At 44.5% G+C, this 13,318-nt stretch overlaps 1 protein-coding gene across 1 annotated transcript in view; it reads left to right on the top strand.

The window, feature by feature from the left end:
- Positions 1 to 12,749, top strand: part of CAMK1D (calcium/calmodulin dependent protein kinase ID) — a gene marked incomplete at both ends in the record, with an annotated part of 232,635 nt that extends 219,886 nt beyond the window's left edge. Inside the window, 3 exons of the mRNA XM_080348748.1 lie at positions 7,486 to 7,573; positions 8,707 to 8,845; positions 12,628 to 12,749. Coding sequence (XP_080204874.1) covers positions 7,486 to 7,573; positions 8,707 to 8,845; positions 12,628 to 12,749 — 349 coding nt within the window. The remainder of the gene's footprint in view (positions 1 to 7,485; positions 7,574 to 8,706; positions 8,846 to 12,627) is intronic.
- Between the last annotated feature and the right edge of the window lie 569 nt (positions 12,750 to 13,318).

Consider the following 13,318-nt stretch of genomic DNA (forward strand, 5'->3'; position numbering starts at 1 on the left):
TGGTAGGATCTTCTCTTGCTGAGCCATTGCTGAAAAACAATTTTCTTCCCAGATTGCTTATGCCAGGAAATAATGAGGTTTTTACTGTTTGTTTTCTCATTCTAGCCATGATATCTGTTGGATCTCCCTTCCCCTTTGAAGTAGGTAATGGTATAAAATATTTACAATGAAGTGGCTCCATGTAGCAACATTTACCAGGTTTCCATTTTTCTTCTGCTGTGAAATCTGCCCCTGTAGTATCAGATCATTTGGATCAGCCACAAATTAGGAAGAAATCTATCAAATCATGAGTGCTTAACGCATACGTTGTAATCTTATTGTGATAGAATAGTTAACTATGCATGAGGTGGCAACCTGGCCATGAAATTTTGTTGTTTCAATGTATAATATTTGTGAAGAAGAAACTGATTCCAAAATATACCTCTTACTTCAGTTAACATGTTTTTATTAAAAACTTCCAAACAAGGCTTGCAAGACCTGGATCTTGCAAGATATTGCATTTGTTCCTTTAAGGTTAATAATCTCCTTGAATTTCGGGAAACTGCTCAAGAATAGCCAGCTATTCACATGACTAAATGTTTGTACAGGATCAGACCCTAAAAAAAGTAAATACTTCTTCCCAATGGCCCACTTTTCTGTGCTGTATCTGCTCCCCACATGCCTGCATTTACGTGATGTTTTGCTATTTATAATCAAATGGCCTTGGCAGGGGGACGGTATGTTAAACTAGAGTTGGCAGAAAAGGAGGCTCATAATTGCAGTGAAGTATGGTAGCTGAAACAGTACAATATGCAAGACTTGTTGGTATAATGATTACACCCCAGCCTGTACAATCTGTCCATTTATACAGGTTTCTCCAGTTTAATATACAGGTGACTAAGTTATTTATTTTATAGCATATCTTTCACTCGGGTTTGCACAGTTTATGGTGTGTTGCAAAGCTGAAATGTTCTGCTTAGTTGTTCCACTGTGATTTTTCAAAAAGAACACGGCAACAAAAGAGTGGGGTAATTTTGCTGCAGCTTGATAGATTCTAATGTTTCCCTAGCCCGTATTAATGACAGCAATTAAGTTTATTAAATATATTGCCACGTCAGAACGCACATCCTGTTCAGGGCAGTTTCTGGGGCTGCAGTGATTGAGGGCGAGCAGCAGAAACCTGAGGACCTGTTTTTTCCCAGCTACAGAATCACACTGAGCTCCCCATTGGGTCAAGCCAGATCCTGCAGCCCCAAATTCAGCCTCTGGACTTGGGCCAAAGGGAAAGAAAACAGTCCTCAGAGGGCCGAGGAGAAGGTGCCACAGTTAGGAAGCTACTATAGGAGTTGGAAGGCGTGCCGTGAATTTATTTGCTCTGTCAAACATTTCCCAAGGTTCCTTAAATATCATTTAGAGCTGTGTGCTGGAGCTGGTTATGGCATCAGAGACAACTGGGGACACGTAAATTAAGTTTATGTGTTGCCTCCCTGTATAGACTATATAGGGGAGAAGGAGGTTGTGGCACCTAAATTAGACACCAGTGTCCATGGGTATGAGCGTGGCCATAGCCTTTCCCTGCCATTCGTGCAAAGGGAGAGAGATACTTGGGACATGCCCACATCCATCCCCACCGACACCGAGAATCACAGAACTTTGGCAAGGACTGAGCCTCAGCAAATTGTGACCATGACCCTGAGCGTTTATTATGTGCCAGAGAGTGGGAGCCAGATAATAATTTCCACCCAGGGAAAAGACATGGTTTACAAAGAGCTCAGTTCTCAGACCATGTTGTTTGAAGTGTGAAAAGGGCTCCCTGAATGCAACTCCTGATGTTTACAACATTAAATCAAACTCTTATCGCGTTTTTCCCCGCACTCTATTTATTTTTAAGCATCACTGATACGGTATGTGTGTGTGTGTATATTTACATGCATGCGTGTGTGTGTGTATATATATATGTGTGTATATAGAAGAGTTATGATCCTTCAACTAACTCCATATTTCCTGTCATCGTACTCAATAGTGTTTCCAAGCACTGTTTGGCCAGCACAGCGTTTGATTTGGCTGCCTTCAGTATGAAGGTTCAGAAAATAATGGTAGATGAAAGACTTTGCCTGCCACCATGGGCAGGGAGGGTGCGGGAGACATATGCTTGCAGTATGCTAGCAAAAAACATCCAAAAGGAAATTTACTGGTTTCGTCTTTGTTGGAGATTCCTCTCGAAGCTTAGAAGTGCTGTGGCCAGATAAATTGCTGTGATAGCTTTGAACCCAGATAAAGAGCTAAAATAAATTGGATGCTATGAAACAATGTTTGATCATTAGATTAGATTTTTCTCATGTACAGAGCCAGATTTGTTATGGTTATTCATGAGAAATACCCTTCTTATCTTTGCTGGGAGCATTTGTGATGGAGAGTTGTCAGATTGTGGCCCTTAGTATCCAATTCTGTGTGTTGAGATGCTTACATATTTACAACTGGATGTAAGACCATCTTCAGCACTAAGTTACCCAAACCATTGTCAGGATAAAGCTCCTTCAGGTGCTGCAAAACAGGGACCCCAAGAGAAAAGCCAGGTTCCAGTATAAAGGTTACAGTATAAAGGCAGAGTGCTCGTGTTACAGCACTGCACTGTTAACAAGGTAGTTGTTCAGAGGAGGTTTGGGGAATGATTCCACCCTCAGTTTTGGCAGCCAGGGCTGCATTTTAAGCCACACCGTTTGGCATACCAGCACATGTTTGAACAGCTTCTGCTCCATTAAATTAGCCCAAACACTGCTGTTATTTTGCTTTGATTGAAAACTAGCATCTGCAAGGTGCTATGGCTACTGAAGAGACCTTAGATGTAGGATGGTCCCCATCACTGTGTTGTTTGAGGCTTCACACTGTCCGTCACCTTGTAAAGTAAATTACTACTATCCTCTCTGTTTGAGAAACACCCAAATACCGAGACTTTTTCTGGAATTACCAGAACTACACAGTTAACATAGAATTAGTGGTGGTAGAAGACAGTTTGTGAACTAGTGGAACCAGCAGTTTTTTATTGAAACCACCAGCATTTCAGAAAATGATCCCTAAACTCAAAAAAACCCCAAAAAATAGCCTGTATGAGCTATGCACCCAATGAAAAGTTTCATATAGCAAAAATGCATTTGCAAGTCCTTGTGGAGGCTGGCAGGAAAGATCTTCCGGAGTAGCTGGCAAGGGTATCATACCCCAAGAACTTGTTCTGCCCATGTTTCCAAAATAAAATTTGACAAGAGGGAAACATGATCTGTGCTTATGCAGCTTGTTAACAAAACTTGTTCATAAAGCAAAATGCTTTGTTAGCTTCAGAGGAAAAATGATCTTTGCAGATGTAATTTTCTCTTTGCAGCTTGGTCTTTTTGATCAGTTACTGAATGGATACTTTGACTTGTAGCTGTCTACACATTAAGTGTTTGGCATAGTTTTCTTCTGCAGATCTGTAGTATGATGGTCAGTGCTCCCAGCTGGCACACGTTGAGGAGATGTGTCCTCCTGAGGAGGTGTCCTTGGACAGATCAGTGTGATTATGACATTTTGAAGTGACCATAGGGCCTGTCTGAACCAAAAGACTGAGTGGGTGCAAGGAGGATGGATGCACATCTGCACACAGCTGTGCACCTGAGCTGATGAGCTGTGCAGGGCAGGCTACACAGCTGGAGTCATAGAATCATAGAATCATAGAACACTTTGGGTTGGAAGGGACCTTCAAAGCTCATCCAGTGCCACCCCTGCCATGAGCAGGGACATCTTCACCCAAATCAGGTTGCTCAGAGCCCCGTCCAGCCTGGCCTGGGATGTCTCCAGAGATGGGGCATCCACCACCTCTCTGGGCAACCTGGGACTGTGTTTCACCACCCTCATTGTAAAAAATTTACTCCGCATGTCTGACCTGGATCTCCCACCCTTTAGTTTAAAACCATTACCCCTTATCCCATCGTAATTGGCTGCCCAGAGAAGTTGTGGAGTCTCCTTCTCTGGAGACATTCAAAACCCACATGGACACATTCCTGTGTGATCTGCTCTGGTGAACCTGCTTTAGCAGGTGGGTTGGACTGGGTGATCTCCAGAGATCTCTTCCAACCCCAGCCATTCTTTGATTCTGTAACAGGTCCTGAGTCTTCTCATGCTGCTGGGTCATCTCTTCATAGAAGTGACCTGGAGGCAGTCAGGGATACTTGGTGTTATGTTGTCACAGAGGCACCCCAAAACAACTCCAACCAAATAAGTGTAAACCAAGTTTAATTTGCAACTGAAACTAAACAGAACCAACAGACCTAAACCAAGTGATAGGAACCAGTGAAAAGCAGGAGTGTAATCCAAAATCAGGCAGCACTCTGAGAACATCTAATGAACTGCAGGTTTGATATACCAGTTGGGGATATCATTACCATATGACCACACAAGAATGATGATCCACAGGATGCACATACTCACTCAGAAGAGAAGCCTCTTTCACTCAAGGGTACCCAGAAGAAATAATCGCTTGCTGCGAGTAGGGAGCAAGGACTCATTCAAGGATATATCCAAGAGAAAGAGTCCTTCATCAAGGAGGAGGTGAGGGGTCTCAGTCTGGGGAAGTCTCCTTAGATGGTGTCACACTCTAAGGGTAGAACTCCAACCGTAGTCCCACTGCTCCAAGAAGACCACTCAAAGGGGGTCTTTGGCAGGGGCCCCATTTTATGGTCAGGTCATGTCTGAGCTGTGGCCTTTGCAAGCATGGTCCAGAAGCTTCTCTGGGCCTGGGGAGCTTGTTTGGCTGAGGACCCTGTTTATTGACCAGGGGTCCTGGCCCTCCTGCTCCCCTAACAGGTGTAGGAGACGGGATGGTCAACATCAACCAAAGTGCATACCTGAGAACAGCCACAGAGGGGAACAAAAGGTGTTAAAGAGCCATCAACTATCGTATTGAAAGCTCTGGACCTTCTCAGAGTGGGCGTAACTGCCACATATGTCATTTGGGTCGTGTAGATTTGGCTGTGGTAAAGCTATAGGAGCTATTTCACATGATGATTTCATTCTAGAGAAATATAGGAACTGCAGTGTGTGGTGGGTGCAAGGCCAGGTGGGCTCTGTGTCCATCTGGGAGTATATACTGTATGGAGTCCATCAGGGTCTGTGCTGAGCCCAGCAGTATTGCCTGTGAGGGACAGAGGGTGGAACAGTGAACACGCTGCTTAACCTGGATGCTGCCTCACCAAACTTTTAGCCGCCTGGCCCCAGTGGGAAATCCAGACCAACTTGTCTCTCTGTCAGTGGGAGAGGTGATCAGAAGGAATCCTCTTCAGAGAAAGATTTGAAGATCTTCCAGTTCTCAGTCAAACACCTCCTCTTCTCCATCAGTGGTGTAGGGACCCAAGAGAAGATGTCAGGTATCATCTGCAAGCCATGTTTTTGTCACAGTACCAGTTCTTATGTCTATTTGAGTTACAGGTCGTGGTGGTGGCATTCAGCCAACTGCCCTTCCCAGTGGAGGTGGACAAATACCACTGCTGCAGTACAGTTGACACACATAACTCAGCATTCTGCTGAATCCTTATACAGATACTCAGCAGTTTGGTGTGTGAGATTAAAGTCAGTCATGTTTTTCCAGGAACATCTAGAGGACAAAGTCAGGGGTTTTAAGAACCCTGCATCTTCCTGCCCATGATCCTCCTGGCTCCAGGACTCTTCAGTAACTGAATATAGATTAGCTTAGTTGAAACAGGATGGGATTGGTGACTCTCTGCTCTTGGGAGATGGGGATTTAGTCTGTCATCTTACTCCCAAAAGCAAGTAGTTCATCTCAGTTCTCTCATGTCTTGGGTAAGTGTTGCCAGCAAGAAGGAGGGGAGCAATTCAGAGGAGAATGGTCCCAGAGAGCACTTCTTAGGTGTGCCATTGACACGAAGGCAGAAAAAACTGCATGTCCATTGAAGATTATGGTTATGGTTTGGAACAACCTGGGCAAAATGAATGTCTCCAATTCGTGGGTCACATAAATGGAAACAGCAGGCTGGCGTATGTAAGCAGAGTTTCATCCTCTAAGAAACACAAAGAGGTGCTGCCATTCTGCTGCCTTAGTTGGAAAACTCTGAACACTTTGGGTACCGCCCTCTGAGGAAGATGCGGAATCGCTGGAGAAACTCCAGAGGAGCTCACTAGATCAGAGGATTAGAAAATATGAGTTATGAAAAAACAGTGAAAGAATCAGTTTGTTTAGTCTAGAGAGAAGAAGAGAAGACAGAGAGAGAAGACGTGATAACAGTCTTCAAATATGTGAAAGGATGCTTCAAAGACAAAGGGAATAAACTATTTTTCGTGTCTTCTGGGAGGCAGTAGGGCACTGGAATAGGTTGTCTCCATCTTTTGGAGATCTTTAAGTGTTGCTTAGCCAAATATGTGTCAAAATTGTTTTGACAGCTGGGGTAGGGGGAAGGACTAGATGGCCGCTGAGTCCCCCAGACTCTCTGATTATTTTATCGGAGGTCTCCAGACTGGGAGGCTCTGGGCTTGATGGATTCTTCCATTTCATATATTTTTTAACTGCTAATGGGTTTCTACATTGTGGCTAAAATAATTATTTCTGAGAACATCACATACAACATAGGAGGCAATAGCTGTTCCCTGGCTTCACCTGCATTAGATAGCACTAATTACTCCAGCATCAGTTCCCTATGGTGCCTACTCTTCCAACAGATCTCATGTCTTGAGAAGTTAAAAGAATCAATAAAATTCCTACAAAATAATTGTGTTTACTGGAGATTTGATTGTGTCTTTATCTGTTCAAGAAACTGTGCAAGATCAGTTAAGTTCTTAGGTTGAGTGTTTTTCAGCCTAATCTATTTGTGCAGCCTGTGCTGCTTGAACGAGCATCCCTGTATCTGCTTTACTGTAAATCTACCTAAATCATGATAAATGGCTATGTACATTGCAGGGTGGCAGGAAAATCTCTAGTGCAAACAGGAATTAGACAGGTTGGAGTGGCTCTGGGAGCTGCTGCAAGGTTCAGGCTAAAAGTAGACTCAGCCTGTTGATGTTAAATCTTCAGATGTAAAGGGGAAAAAAAAAGGTAGAATGTTTTCATCTAGGGCTGTAATGGTGATAGAAAGCAGCCGCGCACCAACAAAATAAGGTTGTACCTCTTTGTAGCTGCCAGACCTACAAGGCTTATCTACACTTGCTTTTATTGCCCCAGATTTTCCACCACTGCTGCCAGCAGAGACAGCAGTGGGAAGTTTGAGCCTTTGCGTGAATGAAATCTTCTCAGGAGTTCGTTAAGAGATACATAGATGAGGTTCTCGGGGCTGTGGTTTAGAGTTGGACTTGACAGCATTGGGTTAACAGTTGGACTTGATGATCTTGAAGGTCTTTTCCCACCAAAATGATTCTATGATTCACCACTGCAGGAGCAATCAGACCTTGGACCAGCCAGGAGAAGAAGAAAGAGTATTCAAGGAGGGCAAAACACCTCCTAAAACTTGTCTTGTCTGTCCATTTCAGGATCGCCGGTGATACAGCGCTCAGCAAAAATATCCACGAGTCAGTCAGCGCCCAGATCCGGAAGAACTTCGCAAAAAGCAAATGGAGAGTAAGTGACTCATCCTCAGGGATGGTGCTTAGATGCATAACTCCATTAATGTGACAGCCACAAGTTCACCCTTTCAGTGTTCTAGTGCTTTTGTGGCCCAAAATTTTGCTTAAAATGGTCCACACTGGGGTTACCTGACCCTTCACGGCCTTTTATAGAGGATGCTGTGAACCAAGTATATCAATGTCATGCATGGGAGACGGGACTGGGGCTGCTCATAGCTGAAGCAGCCGTGGTTATACATGGAGTTGGGTCAGCATCGCAGGGGGACATGAAGCAATGCAGACACCCGGTGTGTCAGTGCAGGGAACAATGTGTCAAATACAACTTTCCTTGTGGGCTGCCACATCCCGGGTGCTAGAAGGAACAATGTGGAGCAGGACCAGGGCAGAAATGCGTATGGTTTCATATAGGTAATATATAGCAGGACTAGGGCAGTGACTGTCCCCCTGTACTCAGCACTGATGAGGCCGCACCTCAAATCCTGGGGTCAGTTTTGGGCCCCTCATGCCAGGAAAGACCTTGGGGTGCTGGGTTGAGTTCAGAGAAGGGAACGGAGCTGGTGAGGGGTCTGGAGCACAAGTGTAATGGGAGAGGCTGAGGGACCTGGGGGGTTCAGCTGGAGAACAGGAGCTGAAGGGAGACCTTCTGATCTCTGAACTGCCTGAAAGGAGCTTGGAGCATGGAGGGGGTTGGTCTCTTCTCCCAAGGAACAAGTGATAGGATGAGAGGAAATGCCCTCAAGTGGTGCCAGAGGAGGTTCAGATTGGGTATTACGAAGCATTTCTTCACAGAAAGGGTTGTCTGGCATTGGAACAGGCTGCCCAGGGCAGTGGTGGAGTCACCACCCCTGGAAGTGTTTAAAAGTTGTACAGATTAGGTTCTTAGGGACTTGGTTTAGTCTCGAAGTTGGGTTAACAGTTGGACTTGATGATCTTGAAGGTCTCTTCAAACCAAAATGATTCTGTGATTCTCTGGTATTGCCGTTTCTGGCTCAGAAACTAGAAATTGGGAAAGAGTTGAAAGGTGATGGACTCATTCCCTTCTGACAACTCTGAAAGGTGCAGAAATAAACCTCCCACCCTCCATTTTTTTATTCTTTCTTTTTCCCTTTGTTTTTTTTTCATCTCCAGCAAGCGTTTAACGCCACGGCGGTCGTGCGGCACATGAGAAGGTTACACCTCGGCAGCAGCCTGGACAGCGCGAGCACCAGCGTGTCGAGCACCCTCAGCCTCGCCGCGCCGCTTCCCGACGCAGCCACGCGGAAAGATTGTGAGTAACCAACACCCCGGCAAACCTGCTGCCGCAGCACCCGAGCAAATTCCTGGGACCCCCGTTTTCCCCTTGGCCCCCCAGGCTGCAGTCCTCGCTGGCGGTGTGTCCGGCTTTCTGCAAGCTGGTGTTTAAAATAAGGACTGAAAAGGGACCAGGGACCAGGTGGCCAAAAAAATAATGATTCAATTGGAAAAGTTTATGCGCTAAAAAAATTTACTTTCCAGCTAGGCACATTTTTGAGAGAAAAACACCGTTTCTTGTGAAGAAAAAGGGCTTTCTCTTGAGAAAAAGACCCAGACCCCCACAACAAATAGTTTTGTATTTGGTTGAAATCTGAAAAAGTTTACTCAAACTGTTTATGCTTGAGTTTCCAGTATTATGATAAGACATTTTTCTGTAAAAAATGGCTTACTTTCCGCTTCCATTTTCCATGGGGGAGACTGATCCTGCCAGTCTGACCCAGCTTCTCTCTCGCTGGGCCAAATTAAGCTCCTGTACAAAGAGGCTCATTTGTCTGAGCAGAACTCATGCCCTGTACACCACAGTGGGACTTGGCCCGCTGCCTTGTTTGTTACGTGCTGTAATTGAGATTTGCAAGCTGCCCAATGGCGTCAGATGCTTGGGACATGTATTCTTTCTGAACGCCGGGGAAGGAGATATGGCAGTGAAGAGATCATTTGGAAGACAGAACGTCTTCCTTTGCAATGAAGCCTATTTAATTTCTGGCTTCTGACCATTTATTTTATTCCCTTCTGTCTGTTTGTAGAGATTTTTATATCATGAAATGGAGGGATGTGGACTTTACAATTGGAGAAGATTATTTTAAGGTGCAGCACCAAAAAGGAACGCTAATAGTTTATGGTATGGGAAGTCAGGGCTTGCTTCACTGGGGGCTGAAGTGGTTGTTTCTAGACAATATTCCACACTATTCCAGAATTGAAAACAGCTACTGTTCAGGATGTATTTTGGATGGTGCCACTATCCGTCTCTGCCCGCCCCCCTCAGCTCATTGACGAGGACGTGGCACCAGCCACAGTCCCTGCAGCTCTGGTTGAAAACTGTTGTTTCTCTTGCTGTCCTGGGCACATTTTCCCCCAAAACTGAGGTGGGATCTGCCTTCTGGGCATTGCATGAGATGTTTTTCCCAGCCATAGCTTGAGGAGAATCCCCTTCCCTCTGCATCCCAGGCCTGATGGAGATTCATGCCCAGCGCCCAATTTGCAACGCCCAGTGCCAAATCCTACAGCTGCTGTGGAAGAAAGCATCACTGTGCGCCTAGCACACATCTTGCACCTGCAAATGCTTCCAACCATGCATTGGCAATGCAGTGATGTAGAAAACCCTTTACAGGGGAGAAATGTGCCTTCATTTTGGTTCCTGCTGCAGCATGGCTGTGCTGGAGCCCAGTCAGGTCTGATGGCATGCTTTGCTGTTAAATTGGTGGATGGTTATCTTCCATCCATCTATCCGTTTGATTAGTCTTAAATGGTATTAATTAATAGCTCTGTGTAGTCTGAATGGTAATGGAAAAACGTCTGTGAACAATAAGGGTGGGAAGAGAAGAAAATCTGTTGAACAGCTACAGAATCCAGCAGGTCCCTGTACAGAATCCGATGATATTTTGCAGCGATGGACAAGTCAGCCAGGATATGAAGGATAAACTCAGATATGTTAAGACAGGTGATTCTTTTTTCTTGTCAGAAATATGAGGCAGAAAAGTATCAAAAGATTTCCAAGCATCCCGGGTCAAGTCCAGCTCACCAGACTATACAGAAGAGCTTCCTTTCCTCAAATAAATGAATTAAAGAGTTTGGAGATGCTGGAGCCCCAGAGAGAACCAGTGAGGAGAGCCAGCAGAAAATGCAAGAAGTGACATTAACTGCCATATCCAATGCACTCTACCAAATACCTCCCATTGGGAAAAAGAAAACCTGTGAGGTCTCTGTCCTGTGTCTTTCTTTCTCAGCAGTTTTCCCTGGGGATAGATTTATTGCACGAGAAAGATCCCATGCAGCAAGTTACATGAAACAGCTGTGCCACCAGTACAAAACGTAATACTGCCTAATGCTATTAATAGACATCTAATGGGCTCTCCAAATAGTTTCAAATGCAGCAATTTCACATCATTGAAGACAATTAAATACAGCCTTCGCCTGAGAGTTGGTTATGTTAGGCTGCATCCTAATGCTGTTCTCTGTTTTAGGGCAGAGATGATGCATTACGCTGGATTATGGTACCTGTCAGGAGAGTCTAAGTGAATCAGTCAGGATTTCTCAAGTGTATTGGCCTGATTCTCAATCCATGCCTGGTTTATTCTATTTAGACATGATTTGACTGGCTAGATTAATTACAACACCTAGATCTCTTTATTTTTAAGGTAACATATCAATTGCAGCACGAAGCCAAGATGTCAAATGTCGATACTGCTGAGAAATGGGATGTAACTGACTGTAGGTACAGCATAGTTATCCCTGAGGTTGAAATGCCACCTTGAAGCACGGAGAAGCATGTAGAAGTTGTAACAAGCATCAAAAAGATCCTGAGTAGTCAAGGGGCCATATCAAATTCCAGTTTGAGAATACATTAATATAGGTTTAATCTATTCTTTATTCACCAAGCTGGAAAAATGAACTGTATTTCTAACCGTTCTGAGTCTGCATCTTGTCTGTACAAGGTGACTGTGCCAGGTCCTTGTTCAGCAGCTTTTCTTGCACCAGAGCTGCCTTTACACATCGGTGCCTACGGGGCTGCCAACTGCATGAAGAGCTGCACATGCCAGCAAAATCGAAGGATCTCCCTTGTGGGGTCTCAACAGCCACTGGGAGAGTGGTAGTTCATCCATGGAAAGGTCTGGCAAGGATATATTTTATTTCTCTTCATTAATGCTTTCCGTAGAAACTGCTGACATTGTGCTGGAATAGCAAAATCTGGAATCTGTCATTCGAAATCCAGGCTACTTTGGGTTTTCAGGGGTTATGTTTTGGAGGGTTGTGCTTTTTAAATCTGTGGTGTCTGCTTCTACCTCTATAAACAGTTTAATTTAGCTAAACCGCCTCTTTTTTTCCTAAAAAGTATCTTTCAGAAGTCTTTGATTAGTTCAAAAGGAACAGCCCAGGAAAATTTTGGGTCTGGATATTCAACTTACATCAACCTGCATCTCTTAGCTGGAAGTGCTGGAGACATACCAGCAAAACCTGGAGTGACATAAGCTGTTGCTAGAATGATGTCCAGGTCACACCATTCACATCCTCTCTAGGTTTACTGGAACTCACCAACAAATGTGACGCACTGTACTTTTTTATCAGTATCTTTGCAGGGTGCTTGGGGAAATTCTTTTAGTCCAGGTGCACAGTCTGTTCATTTAGCTAGATGGCCATGATGAGAAGTTTAATCATCTTTAACATGCCCACGAGGAGAATTATTCTGAGCAAGTACAATGCTGGAGGGACTTTTGAATCCCAGAACTCTTTGTCTTCAGCCCCAGAAACGTGAAATCAGTTTGGTTGAGCACATACCAAAGCTGGACATTTATTCATTGCGACATGTGTATGAAACTGCTGGTGGTGGTAGCAGGCAAATGGCTGTGGGCCAGGAGGGTAGAAGATGCCCCATGGAGGTACCCAACCAACCCGCCACTGCGGAAAGAGCAGGAGCACCATCTCTAGCTGTTGTCCCTTCCCCTCTGTAGCGTGCTACGAAACAAACTCAGCTTTGCCCACATCCCCACCTTCCAAAAAAAACCCCCATTTCTAACTCTGTTTCTGGCTTTCCTTTTTTAGGTATGTCTCCATCCACCCTCTGTAGTTTTGTTTCATCTGCTTCTTCAGGCGTTTCTGCAGTAGGAGGGGACCGGAGACCCAGACCCACCACAGTGACCACAGTGCACACAGGGAGCAAGTGAGAGCCGGGGCGGCGAGGAGCAGGCTGGGCTGGCAGGTCGCCTCTGCGCCCTCACACCCTGCGAAGGACTAGAAGAAAGAAGATTTTTTTATGGCCATATTTTATACTGCAATTCTGAAATGTTTCATTTATCACAAACTGCAATGACTCCAGGGGGAACGGATCTAACAGTCTCTGGTGCTGTACATATATATATATAAGTATATATATATATGTGAGTCTAGCAATGTTCTAACTAATGAACACTCATTCTTTTCCCCAGTGATTTACTCTTTTCTCAGTGTAGGTAACAGTATATGTTGTATTTTTTTTTCCATTAACTACAAACATCTCAACTGGATTATTTAAATAGAGATACTTTTCTGAGCATTATATATTTTTTTTCTTTTAAAAAGTACTTCCAGTAATGTCCCTTCTTCCAGTTTGCTGGGGGATAGGCTATTTCTGTAGGTAGGAATTAACGTTAACTTTGCAACACAAGAGGATTTCAACGGCATGCCATTTCTCACTCCGCAAATTGGACTGCAAGTCTGCCTGGCTTTAGCAGAGCTGTTACTGCTCAGATTAAGA

This window comes from Nesoenas mayeri (genome assembly GCF_963082525.1).
Source record: "Nesoenas mayeri genome assembly, chromosome: 1".
Classification (NCBI taxonomy): domain Eukaryota; kingdom Metazoa; phylum Chordata; class Aves; order Columbiformes; family Columbidae; genus Nesoenas; species Nesoenas mayeri.